The sequence below is a fragment of the Oncorhynchus mykiss genome, chromosome 23 (assembly GCF_057628025.1).
Source record: "Oncorhynchus mykiss isolate SJ-2025 chromosome 23, ASM5762802v1, whole genome shotgun sequence".
Lineage (NCBI taxonomy): Eukaryota > Metazoa > Chordata > Actinopteri > Salmoniformes > Salmonidae > Oncorhynchus > Oncorhynchus mykiss.
In genome coordinates this window covers 47,248,155-47,267,890 of record NC_143044.1, presented here as the reverse complement: position 1 = coordinate 47,267,890, position 19,736 = coordinate 47,248,155, and the positions used below count along the sequence as shown (strand labels likewise).

At 45.1% G+C, this 19,736-nt stretch overlaps 2 protein-coding genes across 3 annotated transcripts in view; one reads left to right on the top strand and one right to left on the bottom strand.

The window, feature by feature from the left end:
• LOC110503000 (protein kinase C epsilon type) overlaps positions 1-19,140 on the bottom strand; it is a 276,309-nt gene extending 257,169 nt beyond the window's left edge. The window contains exon 1 of one of the 2 annotated variants that reach the window (XM_036960862.2): positions 17,774-19,140. In XM_036960862.2, coding sequence (XP_036816757.1) covers positions 17,774-18,121 — 348 coding nt within the window. In that variant the 5' untranslated portion in view covers positions 18,122-19,140. The remainder of the gene's footprint in view (positions 1-17,773) is intronic. The other variant, XM_090217548.1, reaches the window with a different exon arrangement.
• Positions 359-14,563, top strand: LOC149972620 (uncharacterized). The gene is made up of 2 exons (XM_090218036.1): positions 359-3,312; positions 13,288-14,563. Exons 1-2 carry the CDS (start codon positions 1,505-1,507, stop codon positions 14,561-14,563), a joined length of 3,084 nt encoding a protein of 1,027 aa, XP_090074162.1. The 5' UTR covers positions 359-1,504.
• Positions 19,141-19,736: the final 596 nt, after the last annotated feature.

The window sequence follows — 19,736 nt, the reverse complement described above, 5'->3', positions numbered from 1 at the left end:
AACGTATCTCATATGTATATACTGTACTCGATACCATCTACTGCATCTTGCCTATGCCGCACTGTACTCATTCATATATCTTTATGTACATATTCTTTATGCCTTTACACTTGTGTGTATAAGGTAGAAGTTTTGGAATTGTTAGTTAGATTACTCGTTGGTTATTACTGCATTGTCGGAACTTGAAGCACAAGCATTTCGCTACACTCGCATTAACATCTGCTAACCATGTGTATGTGACAAATACATTTGATTTGATTTGCGGAAAGGATGTATCTCTTCTACTAAACACACGACGCTACTACAACGCATTCGTTCTACCAGACATTCTTCTGAGGACAGGAAAATCTCTGTTGGGCAAAACGACCTTCCATCTACAACCAACCTATTGAAGCACCGCTCAGAGTGAATATTTCTTGCATTTTCCTTTTCCAAATGGACGGTTATTTGGAATGCATACGCTTCTGTATTTACGATAGCATAGCTTTACAAGGTCCGATCAGAGAACAAATGTTATGTTACACTACTATGTTATGTTACACTACTATGTTATGTTACACTACTATGTTATGTTACACTACTTTGTTATGTTACACTACTATGTTATGTTACACTACTATGTTACTTTACTATGTTATGTTACTCTACTATGTTATGTTACTCTACTATGTTATGTTACTCTACTATGTTAAGTTAACCTACTATGTTATGTTACACTACTATGTTATGTTACCCTACTATGTTATGTTACCCTACTATGTTATGTTACACTACTATGTTATGTTACACTACTATGTTATTAAGTTACACTACTATGTTATGTTACACTACTATGTTATGTTACCCTAATATGTTATGTTACCCTACTATGTTACGTTACACTATGTTATGTTACTCTACTATGTTATGTTACACTACTATGTTCTGTTACATTACTATGTTACCCTACTATGTTATGTTACACTACTATGTTATGTTACCCTAATATGTTATGTTACACTACTATGTTCTGTTACATTACTATGTTACCCTACTATGTTATGTTACACTACTATGTTATGTTACACTACTATGTTATGTTACCCTAATATGTTATGTTACACTACTATGTTATGTTACACTACTATGTTACCCTACTATGTTATGTTACCCTACTGTCACGCCCTGGCCTTAGTATTTTGTGTTTTCTTTATTATTTTGGTCAGGCCAGGGTGTGACATGGGCATTTATGTGGTGTGTTTTGTCTAGGGGTTTTTTGTAGGTTATGGGATTGTGGTTTAGTGAAGTAGTTTAGGTAAGTCTATGGTTGCCTAGAGTGGTTCTCACTCAGGGGCAGGTGTTTATCCTTGTCTCTGATTGGGAACCATATTTAGGCAGCCATATTATTTGAGTGTTTCGTGGGTGATTGTTCCTGTCTCTGTTGAACCAGTTAGGACTGTTGTCGGTTTTCACGTTACGTTTATTGTTTTTGTAAATTGTTAATATTTTTCATCTTTCATTAACAATGTATAAAGATAACCACACTGCATTTTGGTCCTCCTCTCTTTCACCAGAAGAAAACCGTAACAGAATCACCCACCACAACAGGACCAAGCGGCGTGGTGACAGGCAGCGACAGCAGGAGCAGCGAAATCAAGATTTCTGGACTTGGGAGGAAATCTTGGAAGGAAATGGACCCTGGGCACAACCAGGAGAATATCGTCACCCCAAAGAAGAGCTGGAGGTGGCGAAAGTGGAGAGGCACTGGTATGAGGAGGCAGAGCGGCGGCGTGGATGGAAGCCCGAGAGTCAGCCCCAAAAATGTATTGGGTGGGGGCACACAGGGAGTATGGCGAAGCCAGGTAGGAGACCTGCGCCAACTTCCTGTGCTTACCGGGCGGCTAGAGAGACCGGGCAGGCACCGTGTTTGGCTGTGGAGCGCACGGTGTCTCCAGTGCGGGTGCATAGCCCGGTGCGGTACATACCAGCTCCTCGTATCGGCTGGGCTAGAGTGGGCATTGAGCCAAGTGTCATGAAGCCGGCTCTACGCATCTGGTCTCCAGTGTGGGTTCTTGGGCCGGCTTACATGGCCCCAGCCTTGCGCACGGTGTCCCCGGTTCGCCTGCATAGCCCAGTGCGTGCTATTCCACCTCGCCGCACTGGCAGGGCGACCAGGAGCATTCAACCAGATAAGGTTGGGCAGGCTCGGTGCTCAAGAGCTCCAGTGCGCATGCACGGTCCGGTCTATCCAGTACCACCTCCACGCACCAGCCCCCCGGTGGCAGCTCCCTGCACCAGGCTTCCTGTGCGTGTCCTCGGCCCAGTACCACCAGTGCCAGCACCACGCATCAGGCCTACAGTGCTCCTCACCTGTCCAGCGCTGCCAGAGCCTTTCTCCTCTCCAGCACTGCCGGAGTCTCCTGCCTGTCCAGCGCTGCCAGAGCTTTTCACCTCTCCAGCGCTGCCGGAATCTCCCGCCTGTCCAGCGCTGCCGGAGTCTCCCGCCTGTCCAGCGCCGCGGGAGTCTCCCGCCTGTCCAGCGCCGCCGGAGTCTCCCGCCTGTCCAGCGCCGCCGGAGTCTCCCGCCTGTCCAGCGCCGCCGGAGTCTCCCGCCTGTCCAGCGCCGCAGGAGTCTCCCGCCTATCATGAGCCGCCGAAGTCTCCCGCCTGTCATGAGCCGCCAGAGTCTCAAGCCTGTCATGAGCCGCCGGAGTCTCCCGCCTGTAATGAGCCGCCGGAGTCTCCCGCCTGTCATAAGCCGCCGGAGTCTCCCGCCTGTCATGAGCCGCCGGAGTCTCCCGCCTGTCATGAGCCGCCGGAGTCTCCCGCCTGTAATGAGCCGCCGGAGTCTCCCGCCTGTCATAAGCCGCCGGAGTCTCCCGTCTGTCATGAGCCGCCGGAGCCGCCAGTCTGCGTGGAGCGGCCGGAGCCGCCAGTCTGCGTGGAGCGGCCGGAGCCGCCAGTCAGCGTGGAGCAGCCAAATCCGCCAGTCAGCATAGAGCAGCCAGAGCCGCCAGTCAGCATGGAGCAGCCAGAGCCGCCAGTCAGCATGGAGCAGCCAGATCCGCCAGTCAGCATGGATCCGCCAGAGCCGCCAGTCAGCCAGGATCCGCCAGAGCCGCCAGTCATCCAGGATCCGCCAGTCAGCCTAGATCTGCCAGATCAGCCAGGATCCGCCAGTCGGCCAGGATCCGCCAGTCGGCCAGGCTCCGCCATTCAGCCAGGCTCCGCCATTCAGCCAGGATCCGCCAGAGCCGCCATTCAGCCAGGATCCGCCAGTCAGCCTAGATCTGCCAGATCAGCCAGGATCCGCCAGTCGGCCAGGATCCGCCAGTCGGCCAGGCTCCGCCATTCAGCCAGGCTCCGCCATTCAGCCAGGATCCGCCATTCAGCCAGGATCCGCCAGTCAGCCAGGATCTGCCAGAACCGCCATTCAGCCAGGATCTGCCAGAGCCGTTAACCTGCCTGAGCTTCCTCTCAGTCCTGAGCTTCCTCTCAGTCTTGAGCTTCCTCTCAGTCCTGAGCTGCCCCTCAGTCCAGTGGGGCCCTTTGTTAGGGTTACTAGGCCAAGGTCGGTGGCGAGTGTCGCCAATCTAAGGACGCGGAGTAAGAGGACTAAGACTATGTTGGAGTGGGGTCCACGTCCCGCGCCAGAGCCGCCACCGTGGTCAGACGCCCACCCAGACCCTCCATTATGGGTTTCGGTGTGCGGCCGGGAGTCCGGGGGGGGGGGGGGGGTACTGTCACACCCTGGCCTTAGTATTTTGTGTTTTCTTTATTATTATTTTTTTGTTGTAGGTTATGGGATTGTGGTTTAGTGAAGTAGTCTAGGTAAGTCTATGGTTGCCTAGAGTGGTTCTCAATCAGGGGCAGGTGTTTATCGTTGTCTCTGATTGGGAACCATATTTAGGGAGCCATATTCTTTGAGTGTTTTGTGGGTGATTGTTCCTGTCTCTGTGTTTGTTGAACCAGTTAGGACTGTTGTCGGTTTTCACGTTGCGTTTATTGTTTTTGTAAATTGTTCGTATTTTTCATCTTTCATTAAAGATGTATAAAGATAACCACGCTGCATTTTGGTCCTCTTCTCTTTCACCAGAAGAAAACCGTAACACCTACTATGTTACACTACTATGTTATGTTACCCTAATTTGTTATGTTACACTATTTTGTTATGTTACCCTACTATGTTATGTTACACTACTATGTTATGTTACACTACTATGTTATGTTACCCTACTATGTTATGTTACACTATTTTGTTGTGTTACACTACTATGTTATGTTACACTACTATGTTATTTTACACTACTATGTTATTTTACACTACTATGTTATGTTACACTATTTTGTTATGTTACACTACTATGAAATGGCGTCACACCAAACTGGAAGTCTTCCGACTAGCTTGGAAAGACAGTACTGTGCAGTACCGAAGAGCCCTTACTGCTGCTCGATCATCCTATTTTTCTAACTTAATTGAGGAAAATAAGAACAATCCAAAATTCCTTTTTGATACTGTCGCAAAGCTAACTAAAAAGCAGCATTCCCCAAGAGAGGATGACTTTCACTTTAGCAGTGATAAATTCATGAACTTCTTTGAGGAAAAGATTATGATTATTAGAAAGCAAATTACAGACTCCTCCTTAAATCTGCGTATTCCTTCAAAGCTCAGTTGTCCTGAGTCTGCACAACTCTGCCAGGACCTAGGATCAAGAGAGACGCAAAGTGTTTTAGTACTATATCTCTTGACACAATGATGAAAATAATCATGGCCTCTAAACCTTCAAGCTGCATACTGGACCCTATTCCAACTAAACTACTGAAAGAGCTGCTTCCTGTGCTTGGCCCTCCTATGTTGAACATAATAAACGGCTCTCTATCCACCGGATGTGTACCAAACTCACTAAAAGTGGCAGTAATAAAGCCTCTCTTGAAAAAGCCAAACCTTGACCCAGAAAATATAAAAAACTATCGGCCTATAGGAATCTTTCATTCCTCTTTCATTCCTCTCAAACATTTTAGAAAAGGCTGTTGCGCAACAACTCACTGCCTTCCTGAAGACAAACAATGTATATGAAATGCTTCAGTCTGGTTTTAGACCCCATCATAGCACTGAGACGGCACTTGTGAAGGTGGTAAATGACATTTTAATGGCATCGGACCGAGGCTCTGCATCTGTCCTCGTGCTCCTAGACCTTAGTGCTGCTTTTGATACTATCGATCACCACATTCTTTTGGAGAGATTGGAAACCCAAATTGGTCTTCACGGACAAGTTCTGGCCTGGTTTAGATCTTATCTGTCGGAAAGATATCAGTTTGTCTCTGTGAATGGTTTGTCCACTGACAAATCAACTGTAAATTTCGGTGTTCCTCAAGGTACCGTTTTAGGACCACTATTGTTTTCACTATATATTTTACCTCTTGGGGATGTTATTCGAAAACATAATGTTAACTTTCACTGCTATGCGGATGACACACAGCTGTACATTTCAATGAAACATGGTGAAGCCCCAAAATTGCCCTTGCTAGAAGCATGTGCTTCAGACATAAGGAAGTGGATGGCTGCAAACTTTCTACTTTTAAACTCGGACAAAACAGAGATGCTTGTTCTAGGTCCCAAGAAACAAAGAGATCTTCTGTTGAATCTGACAATTAATCTTAATGGTTGTACAGTCATCTCAAATAAAACTGTGAAGGACCTCGGCGTTACTCTGGACACTGATCTCTCTTTTGAAGAACATATCAAGACCATTTCAAGGACAGCTTTTTTCCATCTACGTAACATTGCAAAAATCAGAAACTTTCTGTCCAAGAATGATGCAGAAAAATTAATCCATGCTTTTGTCACTTCTAGGTTAGACTACTGCAATGCTCTACTTTCCGGCTACCCGGATAAAGCACTAAATAAACTTCAGTTAGTGCTAAATACGGCTGTTAGAATCCTGACTAGAACCAAAAAATGTGATCATATTACTCCAGTGCTAGCCTCTCTACACTGGCTTCCTGTCAAAGCAAGGGCTGATTTCAAGGTTTTACTGCTAACCTACAAAGCATTACATGGGCTTGCTCCTACCTATCTCTCTGATTTGGTCCTGCCGTACATACCTACATGTACGCTACGGTCACAAGACGCAGGCCTCCTAATTGTCCCTAGAATTTCTAAGCAAACAGCTGGAGGCAGGGCTTTCTCCTATAGAGCTCCTTTTTTATGGAACGGTCTGCCTAACCATGTCAGAGACGCAAACTCGGTCTCAACCTTTAAGTCTCTACTGAAGACTCATCTCTTCAGTGGGTCATATGATTGAGTGTAGTCTGGCCCAGGAGTGGGAGGGTGAACGGAAAGGCTCTGGAGCAACGAACAGCCCTTGCTGTCTCTGCCTGGCCGGTTCCCCTCTTTCCACTGGGATTCTCTGCCTCTAACCCTATTACAGGGGCTGAGTCACTGGCTTACTGGGGCTCTCTCATGCCGTCCCTGGAGGGGGTGCGTCACCTGAGTGGGTTGATTCACTGATGTGGTCATCCTGTCTGGGTTGGAGCCCCCCCCCCCCCTTGGGTTGTGCCGTGGCGGAGGTCTTTGTGGGCTATACTCAGCCTTGTCTCAGGATGGTAAGTTGGTGGTTGAAGATATCCCTCTAGTGGTGTGGGGGCTGTGCTTTGGCAAAGTGGGTGGGGTTATATCCTTCCTGTTTGGCCCTGTCCGGGGGTGTCCTCGGATGGGGCCACAGTGTCTCCTGACCCCTACTGTCTCAGCCTCCAGTATTTATGCTGCAGTAGTATGTGTCGGGGGGCTAGGGTCAGTATGTTATATCTGGAGTACTTCTCCTGTCCTATTCAGTGTCCTGTGTGAATCTAAGTGTGCGTTCTCTAATTCTCTCCTTCTCTACTTCTAATTATGTTACACTACTATGTTACCCTACTATGTTATGTTACCCTACTATGTTATGTTACCCTACTATGTTATGTTACACTACTATGTTATGTTACACTACTATGTTATGTTACACTTCTAATTATGTTACACTACTATGTTATGTTACACTACTATGTTATGTTACACTACTATGTTATGTTACACTTCTAATTATGTTACCCTACTATGTTATGTTACACTTCTAATTATGTTACCCTACTATGTTATGTTACCCTACTATGTTATGTTACACTACTATGTTATGTTACACTACTATGTTATGTTACACTTCTAATTATGTTACACTACTATGTTATGTTACACTACTATGTTATGTTACACTACTATGTTATGTTACACTACTATGTTATGTTACACTACTATGTTATGTTACACTTCTAATTATGTTACACTACTATGTTATGTTACCCTACTATGTTATGTTACACTACTATGTTATGTTACACTACTATGTTATGTTACACTTCTAATTATGTTACACTACTATTTTGTTGCATTACAACGTTTCATTTAAATTGATATTTATTTGGATTTCATGTAATGGACATAAGCAAACAAGTCCAAATTGGTGAAGTGAAATGAAAAAAATAACGGAAAAGTTGTGCATGTATATGTATTCACCCCCTTTGCTATGAAGCCCCTAAATAAGACCTGTTTATCATATATGCATAATCACTTTAACTATACATTCATGTACATACTACCTCAATTGGCCCGACCAAACAGTGCCACTGCACATTGGCTAACCGGACTATTTGCACTGTGTCCCACCACCCACCACCCGCCAACCCCTCTTTTACGCTTCTGCTACTCTCTGTTCATCATATATGACCATATCTACATGTACCTACATGTATCTACATGTACATACTACCTCAATAAGCCTGACTAACCGGTGTCTGTATGTAGCCTCGCTACTGTATGTAGCCTTGCTACTGTATATAGCCTCACTACTGTATATAGTCTCTCTACTGTTATAGTCTCACTACTGTATATAGTCTCACTACTGTATATAGTCTCTATACTGTATATAGTCTCACTACTGTATATAGCCTCTCTACTGTTATAGTCTCACTACTGTATATAGTCTCTCTACTGTTATAGTCTCACTACTGTATATAGTCTCACTACTGTATATAGCCTCTCTACTGTTATAGTCTCACTACTGTATATAGTCTCTCTACTGTTATAGTCTCACTACTGTATATAGCCTCTACTGTATATAGCCTCACTACTGTATATAGTCTCACTACTGTATATAGTCTCTCTACTGTATATAGCCTCACTACTGTATATAGTCTCACTACTGTATATAGTCTCTCTACTGTATATAGTCTCTCTACTGTATATAGTCTCACTACTGTATATAGTCTCTCTACTGTTATAGTCTCACTACTGTTATAGTCTCACTACTGTATATAGTCTCACTACTGTATATAGTCTCACTACTGTATATAGTCTCTCTACTGTATATAGTCTCACTACTGTTATAGTCTCACTACTGTTATAGTCTCACTACTGTATATAGTCTCTCTACTGTATATAGCCTCGCTACTGTTATAGTCTCACTACTGTATATAGTCTCACTACTGTTATAGTCTCACTACTGTATATAGCCTCGCTACTGTTATAGTCTCACTACTGTATATACCCTCGCTACTGTTATAGTCTCACTACTGTATATAGCCTCACTACTGTTATAGTCTCACTACTGTATATAGCCTCACTACTGTATATAGTCTCACTACTGTATATAGTCTCACTACTGTATATAGCCTCACTACTGTATATAGTCTCACTACTGTATATAGTCTCACTACTGTATATAGCCTCACTACTGTATATAGTCTCACTACTGTATATAGTCTCACTACTGTATATAGCCTCAGTACTGTATATAGTCTCACTACTGTTATAGCCTCACTACTGTTATAGTCTCACTACTGTATATAGCCTCTCTACTGTTATAGTCTCACTACTGTTATAGTCTCACTACTGTATATAGTCTCACTACTGTATATAGTCTCTCTACTGTATATAGCCTCGCTACTGTTATAGTCTCACTACTGTATATAGCCTCACTACTGTATATAGCCTCACTACTGTTATAGTCTCACTACTGTTATAGTCTCACTACTGTATATAACCTCTCTACTGTCATAGTCTCACTACTGTATATAGCCTCACTACTGTATATAGCCTCGCTACTGTTATAACCTCACTACTGTTATAGTCTCACTACTGTATATAGCCTCACTACTGTATATAGTCTCACTACTGTATATAGCCTCACTACTGTATATAGTCTCACTACTGTATATAGTCTCGCTACTGTATATAGCCTCGCTACTGTTATAGTCTCACTACTGTATATAGCCTCACTACTGTATATAGTCTCACTACTGTATATAGCCTCACTACTGTATATAGTCTCACTACTGTATATAGTCTCACTACTGTATATAGCCTCGCTACTGTTATTTTTCACTGTCTTTTTTACTGTTGTTTTTATTTGTTTACTTACATATTGTTCACCTAATACCATTTTGCACTGTTGGTTAAAGCCTGTAAGTAAGCATTTCACTGTAAGGTCTACTACACCTGTTGTATTCAGCGCACGTGACAAATAAACGTTGATTTGATTTTAAATCGAAAGATACAAACCCCAAAACATCTATTTTAATTCCAGATTGTAAGGCAACAAAATAGGAAAAATGCTAAGGAGGTGAATATTTTCGCAAGCCGCTGTACATTAAGAAGTAATAGAGGAAGAAGTAGTAGGTTATGAAGTAGTAGATTATGAAGTAGTACTTTAATGAGTAGTAGTTGAAGAAGTAGTAGTTGAAGAAGTAGTAGTTGAAGAAGTAGTAGATGAAGAAATAGTAAATGAAGAAGTAGTCATTGAATGAGTAGTAAAAATAAAATAAAATAAAAATGTATTGGTAACGTACACATGGTTAGCAGATGTTAATGCGAGTGTAGCGAAATGCTTGTGCTTCTAGTTCTAACAGTGCAGTAATATCTAACAAGCTGAAATAGTAGATGAAGAAGAAGTAGGTGAAATAGTAGTAGCTGAAGGAGTAGTAGAAGAAGAAGTAGGGCACTGCTAGTTCGGGCAGTTTGTGCCTGTCCTACCTATAGGGCATGGATCTTTTCTAGGGAACACGTTCAACACTCAAAAGTGTGGTCACACATACAAGTACACCAGCACACCCACATTTTATGTACCTGACTGAGTCGGCACCACACAATTGGGCCAACAGTTTCAGACAGGTTTGTTTACTTTGTTGATCATTTCTAAAAACAGCCTGGCTCCATAATCAGCCAGTTCAGATTTAAGAAACTTTATTGTTCATGATGCAGAAAAAAATAACTGTTCCCATTCTCTAGGGTTTATAAAAAAGAAAGTATGGTGTTACAAGACCATCAAACACGATGTGGCCTCCTAGTTCTCCTCTACTATACTCAAGTAAGAATGGAACCCCACCAGAGGATCAGAGAGAGGTCTCCCCCTGGCTCTCACACTCTCTCTTACTCCATCACACATGCTCACTCTCCGTTTCTGCCTCTGCCGCTCTTTCACGCTCTGTCACACACACACATTCACACTGGAGTTAAGTCCAATTCAATGCGGCTAACAATGAGACAGGAGGGGGGAGAGGCTACGAAGCCTGGGGCTAGCAATGAGACAGGAGGGGGAGAGAGGCTACGAAGCCTGGGGCTAGCAATGAGACAGGAGGGGGAGAGAGGCTACGAAGCCTGGGGCCAGCAATGAGACAGGAGGGGGAGAGAGGCTACGAAGCCTGGGGCTAGCAATGAGACAGGAGGGGGAGAGAGGCTACAAAGCATGGGGCTAGCAATGAGACAGGAGGGGGAGCGAGGCTACGAAGCCTGGGGCTAGCAATGAGACAGGAGGGGGAGAGAGGCTACGAAGCCTGGGGCTAGCAATGAGACAGGAGGGGGAGAGAGGCTACAAAGCCTGGGGCTAGCAATGAGACAGGAGAGGGGGAGAGGCTACAAATCCTGGGGCTAGCAATGAGACAGGAGGGGGAGAGAGGCTACGAAGCCTGGGGCTAGCAATGAGACAGGAGGGGGAGAGAGGCTACAAAGCCTGGGGCTAGCAATGAGACAGGAGGGGGAGAGAGGCTACGAAGCCTGGGGCTAGCAATGAGACAGGAGGGGGAGAGAGGCTACAAAGCATGGGGCTAGCAATGAGACAGGAGGGGGAGCGAGGCTACGAAGCCTGGGGCTAGCAATGAGACAGGAGGGGGAGAGAGGCTACAAAGCCTGGGGCTAGCAATGAGACAGGAGGGGGAGAGAGGCTACGAAGCCTGGGGCTAGCAATGAGACAGGAGGGGGAGAGAGGCTAAGAAGCCTGGGGCTAGCAATGAGACAGGAGGGGGAGAGAGGCTTCGGAGCCTGGGGCTAGCAATGAGACAGGAGGGGGAGAGAGGCTACGAAGCCTGGGGCTAGCAATGAGACAGGAGGGGGAGAGAGGCTACGAAGCCTGGGGCTAGCAATGAGACAGGAGGGGGAGAGAGGCTACGAAGCCTGGGGCCAGCAATGAGACAGGAGGGGGAGAGAGGCTACGAAGCCTGGGGCTAGCAATGAGACAGGAGGGGGAGAGAGGCTACGAAGCCTGGGGCTAGCAATGAGACAGGAGGGGGAGAGAGGCTACGAAGCCTGGGGCTAGCAATGAGACAGGAGGGGGAGAGAGGCTACGAAGCCTGGGGCTAGCAATGAGACAGGAGGGGGAGAGAGACAGAAAGAGGCTACGAAGTCTGGGCCAGCATAGAGACAGGAGGGGGGGGGACTACGAAGACTGTGGATAGCAATGAGACAGGAGGGGGAGAGAGGCAGAGACAGGCTACGAAGCCAGTGGCTAGCATAGAGACAGGAAGGGGGGGGCTACGAAGCCTGTGGATAGCAATGAGACAGGAGGGGGAGAGAGGCAGAGAGAGGCTATGGAGCCTGTGGCTAGCATAGAGACAGGAGGGGGATAGATGCAGCTGCTGTCTGAGGATAAGGCAGACACAGGAGGGGCCCAGGCAAAGAGGCCTGCCCAGGCTGACACATACTGTTTCACCCCACCCTCATAACACTCAGCCACTGAAGTTTACACAGCCGGACAATCTCACACTTCACTCTCCCTATTACCAACTCTGCTGGACTGACTGCCTTGACTGAAAGCAAATGAAGATGTTTTACACACCTACTGTTGACTAAAACGGTATGGAATGTATTAGCTCAAATACACTTCTCATTGTCTTGGATAGTCTACAAGCAAAGCCATACTATACCAACCCTTCTAATTAACAAGTTCTAACAGTCACAGAAACTCACAAGGCCCATTGTCAAAAGACAGAGACATTCTGAACAAAACATGAACAAAATGAACCATGAAAGATACAGCTATTGTGACGGTAATGTTTGAGTCAGCATGTGTATCCCTCCAATATTTTTTGTTTTGTGAGTGAGTGAGTGAGTGAGAGAGAGAGAGAGAGAGAGAGAGAGAGGGGGGGGGAGGGAGTGAGAGAGAGAGGGGGGGGGAGAGAGAGAGAGAGTACTATGTCTGTGCAGGCATACACCTGTGCATCTTAGAGTGAATGTCTACACGTTCCTACCAGGGTACAAGTTCAGACAGGTTCTTCGAGGAGTAATCGTTGGCAAGCCTTCTAAATTAGGCAACATGCCTTGCATTTTGGACATTAATCATGGGGCCCACCTATGAGGAGCTGCACATAAACAACGAGCAAGGAGAGATGGAAGGAAAGGACACAAGGAGAGATGGAAAGAAAGGACACAAGGAGCAAGGAGAGATGAAAGGAAAGGACACAAGGAGCAATGCTGTTTAGGTCAGAGCAGGACAACAGTCTCTCCATCTGGAATACATACACAATGCTTAGCACTTACCAACACCCCTAAACTGACATTTTGCTCCCAGGGATGCGATTTCCAAACTACCTAGAAGTGAAAATGAGAGGGAGGGTAAGCTAAGGACAGAACTCCTTCAGCCCAGTCCAGCCAGCCGAGAACAGATCGTCCGTAGAGCAATGAACCAAGCACACCCTCCTGAGACATGCAAGGCGATGACAGAGCCTGATCCATCAACATCAGCACAGAACATTCCCAGCCCGACAAGTCAAACAGACAGAAACCCTATTGCCCTGAGCTTCCCCGGACCGTCAACGAGCTGTATACCTACTCCTCCACCCCACAATGGACCTGATAGAGTCTAATCAATAATCCAAGCTCCCGCCTACCTCAGACACACTGTCGAGAGTGAACCTGTATGTCAGCATTTCATTGTACTGTGTACCATGTGTATCCTGTGTATTCCTCTTCAGAATGTACTGTATGTGAAAGCTGTCTGTCAGAAGAGCACAGGCCAGGATCACAGAGCACACCTATCTATCCACCTGCCAAGCCAGGAGAACAGAGCACACCTATCTATCCACCTGCCACACCAAGGCCAGGATAACAGAGAACACCTATCTATCCACCTGCCAAGCCAGGATAACAGAGCACACCTATCTATCCACCTGCCACGCCAAGGCCAGGATAACGGAGAACACCTATCTATCCACCTGCCAAGCCAGGATAACAGAGCACACCTATCTATCCACCTGCCACGCCAAGGCCAGGATAACGGAGAACACCTATCTATCCACCTGCCAAGCCAGGATAACAGAGCACACCTATCTATCCACCTGCCACACCAAGGCCAGGATAACAGAGAACACCTATCTATCCACCTGCCAAGCCAGGATAACAGAGCACACCTATCTATCCACCTGCCAAGCCAGGATAACAGAGCACACCTATCTATCCACCTGCCACGCCAAGGCCAGGATAACAGAGAACAACTATCTATCCACCTGCCAAGCCAGGATAACAGAGCACACCTATCTATCCACCTGCCACCCCAAGGCCAGGATAACAGAGAACACCTATCTATCCACCTGCCAAGCCAGGATAACAGAGCACACCTATCTATCCACCTGCCACACCAAGGCCAGGATAACAGAGAACACCTATCTATCCACCTGCCAAGCCAGGAGAACAGAGCACACCTATCTATCCACCTGCCACACCAAGGCTAGGATAACAGAGAACACCTATCTATCCACCTGCCAAGCCAGGATAACAGAGAACACCTATCTATCCACCTGCCAAGCCAGGAGAACAGAGCACACCTATCTATCCACCTGCCACACCAAGGCCAGGATAACAGAGAACACCTATCTATCCACCTGCCAAGCCAGGAGAACAGAGAACACCTATCTATCCACCTGCCAAGCCAGGATAACAGAGCACACCTATCTATCCACCTGCCATGGCAAGGCCAGGATAACAGAGCACACCTATCTATCCACCTGCCACGCCAGGATAACAGAGCACACCTATCCATCTGCCATGCCGAGGCCAGGAGAACAGAGCACACCTATCCATCTGCCATGCCGAGGCCAGGAGAACAGAGCACACCTATCCATCTGCCATGCCGAGGCCAGGAGAACAGAACTACTCATAAGAGGAATAAAGCCACCCAGTATTTATGAAAATGTTCCTCCCTCACAGGGAAAGTGTCATAATAGCCTTTGCTTTAGTGGCATACTGAGGAACAGAATTGCCTTCAAGACAATGAATGAATAGTCCCAGTATTATTGTGAATATACCCTTTATTATAAGATGTCCATGTTATCCATCTCACCACTGATTATCAGTGATGAGGAGTATCTACATTATTAATATCATTTTTTTGTTTGTTCCTGTCTATGATTTTATAATCAGCATTGTTATCATGGCCTAATATGAACAGCTCTGGAGTTTTGGATGTGGTAATCTGGTACCGGAACAGATACAGTTCCATCTCATACTGTAATGACATATTTATGAACTATGTTTTAGTGGATGTATTATGTTTCTTTTATGTTGGGCAGTGTATGTGAAGTGATGTAGTCAGAAAAGATGCTGATATTTGGATGTCCTTGGGGCCAGATCCTGTAAGGATATGTAGATGTCCACAAACCATGGCCTACTTCCCTGCAGGGAACCTCAATCTCACCCACTCTCCTGTAGTGAAAACCTTGAGGAAGTTGTGCCTATGTTGAAGGGAAGTAGGCCAAGGAAAACAGCCTATTGTTTTCATGACTGGAATTCAAAGGTAAAATACCTATATCCTTCTTCACACAGAGTATGTTTACATGCACACTAATAATGCAATATTAAACTGATTGTGGCAATAGGCTGAGTAAGGCTTTAGTCATGTAAACACCATACTCTACTTATCTTAATCGGCGTAAAGTCATAATAGAAGTAAGCATAGGCTGATTAAAACAGATGAGCCCAAAATGATTAGGTTGTGTAAATGCCTTAATAAGAGTCACAGCACTATATTTGATCTGCGCATGTGCTATCACCAGCAGAGCAAGTGTCCTTCAGTCTTTTGCGCGAGTAAAGTCAGTTCGGAAAAACTGAAAGTAATGTTATGCATCTTAGAAATTGTTTTCACATACAAACTTTATATGTCCATACTCAGAATCAAATAGGCATCAAAAAATAACATGGTCATTGGTCGCTGTGGTAGAACGTTTATTTTGATTGACGATTTTCTGCATTTATTAAAGTCCCATTGGGTAACCTGATTACAGATGTGTCCATGTAAACAGGATTATTAGGGAATAAAGCATGTAAATGTTTAAATCAAACTATTATATTAAGCGGACTATTCACAGTAATCATATTATTGTGTGCATGTAACCTTACTCACAGACTATCATAAGGTATAACATTATCTATGTCACATCATCTGTCACATCATAATCCAAACAACATGTCAGCGTTTATTGAAGATGTGTTGGACATAGCATTGATCATCTAATTTGGTGGACGATTGTAGATTTTGAAAAACAGTCTGTCGGCACCACATGTTCATGACCCTTCATTAGGTGTAATCATGTGCTGCATGTCTTCTCAAATGAGTCTGCAGCTGCCTATCTTATAAAAGAGAGCATATGGCCCTAAGGCAACCTCATGATTCCAGTATTTATCTGGAAGGTTGTGAAAGACTTCTTTGTATGTGGACTTTTGTCCCCATTAGAATTACATCTCAAGGGCATCATGGTTTCCAAGACATATGCAAATGACAAATCAATTGCAAGTTGTCACAGGCTCAGCAATAGTGCTCTCAAGTCATTGACACTTACATGCAACTTCTGCATTCAGAATATGAATTTGCCATTGAAATGACGGGTCTAGACGCACACAAGTCGCTTTGTGGTCTGATTGTGTTAAGATCTGGCTGACCACATCAGGAGATGGTCTGAGTTACATTGTGTGCGGATTTCTCCTCGGTCTGGATGCAATCAGGCTACCGAAAGCCATGCTGCGGGTGACGTCATCAGCACTCCTCCCTCAGGTCTCCAGAGAACGTGGGTTTTGAGACCGAGGCACCTTCTCATTATAAAGTTTGAGGAAATACGTTTCTAGCGTGAGAGGAAAGTGTTTGCTGACCTCATAAATGTTAGTCAGCTAACTAATATTTAGAAAAACGAGAGTTATGCTAACCCGTTTGCAATACATTTAGCTTTGCTTGCTAGCTAGCTACATAGGCCGGCTGGCTAGTTAGCTACAGTAGTTAGTTACTACCATCAGTTGTTGTGTTATTATCTATCATACGTTGCCTATTCCACCGTTTGCAGAATGCATACTGTCATTTGAATATAGCGCGGGAACACGGGAACATACAAAATGTGGATATTTTGTGGACACATGTAAATGTAGTTGCATGACGTGTTCGGAATGCCATTATTAGAACACCAATTTGTGTGTGTGATTGTAACAGATGTGAAACGGCTAGCTTAGTTAGCGTGGGCGCTAAATAGCGTTTCAATCAGTGACGTCACTTGCTCTGAGACCTTGAAGTAGTAGTTCCCCTTGCTCTGCAAGGGCCGCGGCTTTTGTGGAGCGATGGGTAACGATGCTTCGAGGGTGACTGTTGATGTGTGCAGAAGGTCCCCTAGTTCGCGCCCGGGTATGGGCGAGGGGACGTTCTAAATTTGTACTGTTACATTGATGCTGTTGACCCGGATTACTGGTTGCTGCGGAAAAAGGAGGAAGGTCAAAAGGGGGGTGAGTGTAACAGATGTGAAACGGCTAGCTTAGTTAGCGTGGGCGCTAAATAGCGTTTCAATCAGTGACGTCACTTGCTCTGAGACCTTGAAGTAGTAGTTCCCCTTGCTCTGCAAGGGCCGCGGCTTTTGTGGAGCGATGGGTAACGATGCTTCGAGGGTGACTGTTGATGTGTGCAGAAGGTCCCCTAGTTCGCGCCCGGGTATGGGCGAGGGGACGGTCTAAATTTGTACTGTTACATGATCAAAATTGGTCTGCCTGTGTAAACGCAGCCTTACAGGCCTACCTGCCTGGCCTTCCCATCCCACATCGGATTTGAACTCACTCTTGCTTTTGACATGGAAACATGTTGCTTTTCTCAGAATGCAGGCTGCCTACATCGCAGCTGATAGGAATATTTATGACAGGCTTGTAAGCACCCTCCTCTCCACCGTTCCTACGCAACGGGGTTATTTGCACATAGATCTATCAGATCCTGGCTTGATACAGGTGACCTAGAGTGCCAGGAAACCAATGGTGGATGGATGCCAGCCGGGGGCTTTCGTGATGGTGATGTTAATGATAAAGGAACATTAATTCAAGGCCTAGACTGTTTTGCAAAATAGTAATAAAACTTTGTTTAATAATTTAGTCTAATCGTAAGGGCATGAGGATGCTGAGAGTGAGATGAAAACAACTTGGTAAAAGGCATTATGAGCAAGGAACACCAAATAATAAGGGGCCAAAGCATACCCATTCCTCGTAGTGCTTACTGCCATTCTGCAATATATCTTCGAACTGTATGATGCAGTTGGCTACGAAATCGTCATATCCAATTGGCGCGTCGTGAAACACCGACAGTTCGATTTTCCTTCCGTTATGCACCTCCGTAACGAACTCATCGTTCCACGCAGGGCTGTTGGTTTTCTGTTTGGTGGAAGTTTGGCCCACACGCGAGTCATCCACGTTTAGTGCAATGTATGTGTCTAAGAGAAAAGTCTGGGTCTTTGGGCCAACCGCATGTCTGAGAGACCAAGCTGTCGGTTTCAAGTCCAACGCCTCACAAATCCTGATCTTCAATAACCCATTGAAAACCACCATGGCGGTGATGTAATCCTCCTCAATAGGACTTGGAAGAAGATTGGTTGTTTACAATAAATTCCTTTAACCCAAACACTTCAATTGGTCATAAATCATGTGTCCTAGTTTTATGTGTTGTTTGAATCCTCAAATGAAGACCACGGTTTGAATGGGTTGAGACTTAAATGTAACGGGGAAATGCTGTCCCGTCTCACTCTAGTACACACATAGACTACCAATCGGATGCAAATCAGTCCTCCCGAAACAGTCTAGTGAGAGTAAATTGTCTCGTTTTTGCTCTCTAACAGTCTTGGTTTTCCCAATGATAATCCACATTTGGCGTTCAACCAGACACAGCCTTTCTTTTGAATAGAATAAATACACGTCTTGAGAAGCTTATAAGAAGGAAAAATACGACTATGCAGCAGTTGGAATGTCAACAGCCTACCCAAACCGCAACACGACAGAGCAAAATCTATCAAAACTATCCTCGGCAACTCCACTAGGCTTTGGAAACACTCGTATTCCACCGTTGGAAGAGACTGCTGCCTCCTCGCCGAGCATTTGGGATGTTTCCCAAACCGGCTACCCGACTTGTGAATTGCTCAAGCAGTGTATAGTTGCAGGTCGACTCTGTTGTGGTTTTCTTGGTTTCTGTTCGTTCCTTATACTCCCAGACGGTTTTCTTGCCGTTGCTGTACTTGGTTTCAGTTTGCTCCTTAAACTCCCAGGCTGTTTTCTCGCCGTTGCTGTTTTTGGTTTCCTGCACACCTCCCTTTTCTCCTCCAACAGTCTAAACACTGGTGCAGGAAATGCGCAAAACACGTCAGTTTCTTTCTCTGAGGCGCGCTGCGTCTTGTCTATGCCAGATGGGGGAGTGCAACACAACTGTCAGTGTAGGCGAGTCGACCAGGCTGTCAGGACAGAGACGCATCCAAGGGCTCAAGTGACAGATACAGGGATATGATGTGCTGGAGTAGGCCTACTGATTACATCATTGTCTTTTCGGAAACATATCGGGGAGGCTCATTGTTGTGTTTGATAGGTCTATCCACCGAGTAGCAAGGTTATTACTCTTACAAGCAGGGGGCTATTGCGTCAAAGACATGGAAAAGGCGTGGATCATTGGGGTGGTTAGGTATGTCTGGTATTTGCAACAGATGATTGATTATCTTATACTAGCCACAACACTGACTGTCGCACCTGAATTACACCGATAGCACTAATAATGTAAGACATGTATCTGTTTTCCAAAACATAAAACCATATCGTAGCCGATGATTATGATCATATGGTAATAGGCTTTGAATGACAATAATACACACTTGTTTAGCATTTTGTTAGTCATAGGATTTATTTTTTTTGCGACCAGATTAATAACCCATAAAATATGAAGATAGCCAACATATCTACATTTTTATTGAGCAAAAAAATAAAGTGTGTTTGATCCCGACAGTGCATCCCTGTTGTCTGGCCTATAACGTCTATAACGTCTAATTTATCGAACTTGACACAAGAAGAGCAGTGCGTGCATAGATAGATAGATAGATAGATAGATAGATAGATAGATAGATAGATAGATAGATAGATAGATAGATAGATAGATAGATAGATAGATAGATAGATAGATAGATAG

What these genes read in the sequence shown, in the direction of transcription:
- LOC149972620 (XM_090218036.1), top strand. Translation starts at nt 1,505, where the DNA reads ATGTATAAAGATAACCACACTGCATTTTGGTCCTCCTCTCTTTCACCA. An exon ending in CAGTCGGCCAGGATCCGCCA is followed by an intron (nt 3,313 to 13,287) that starts GTCGGCCAGGCT and finishes GCTGTCTGTCAG; the next exon opens with AAGAGCACAGGCCAGGATCA.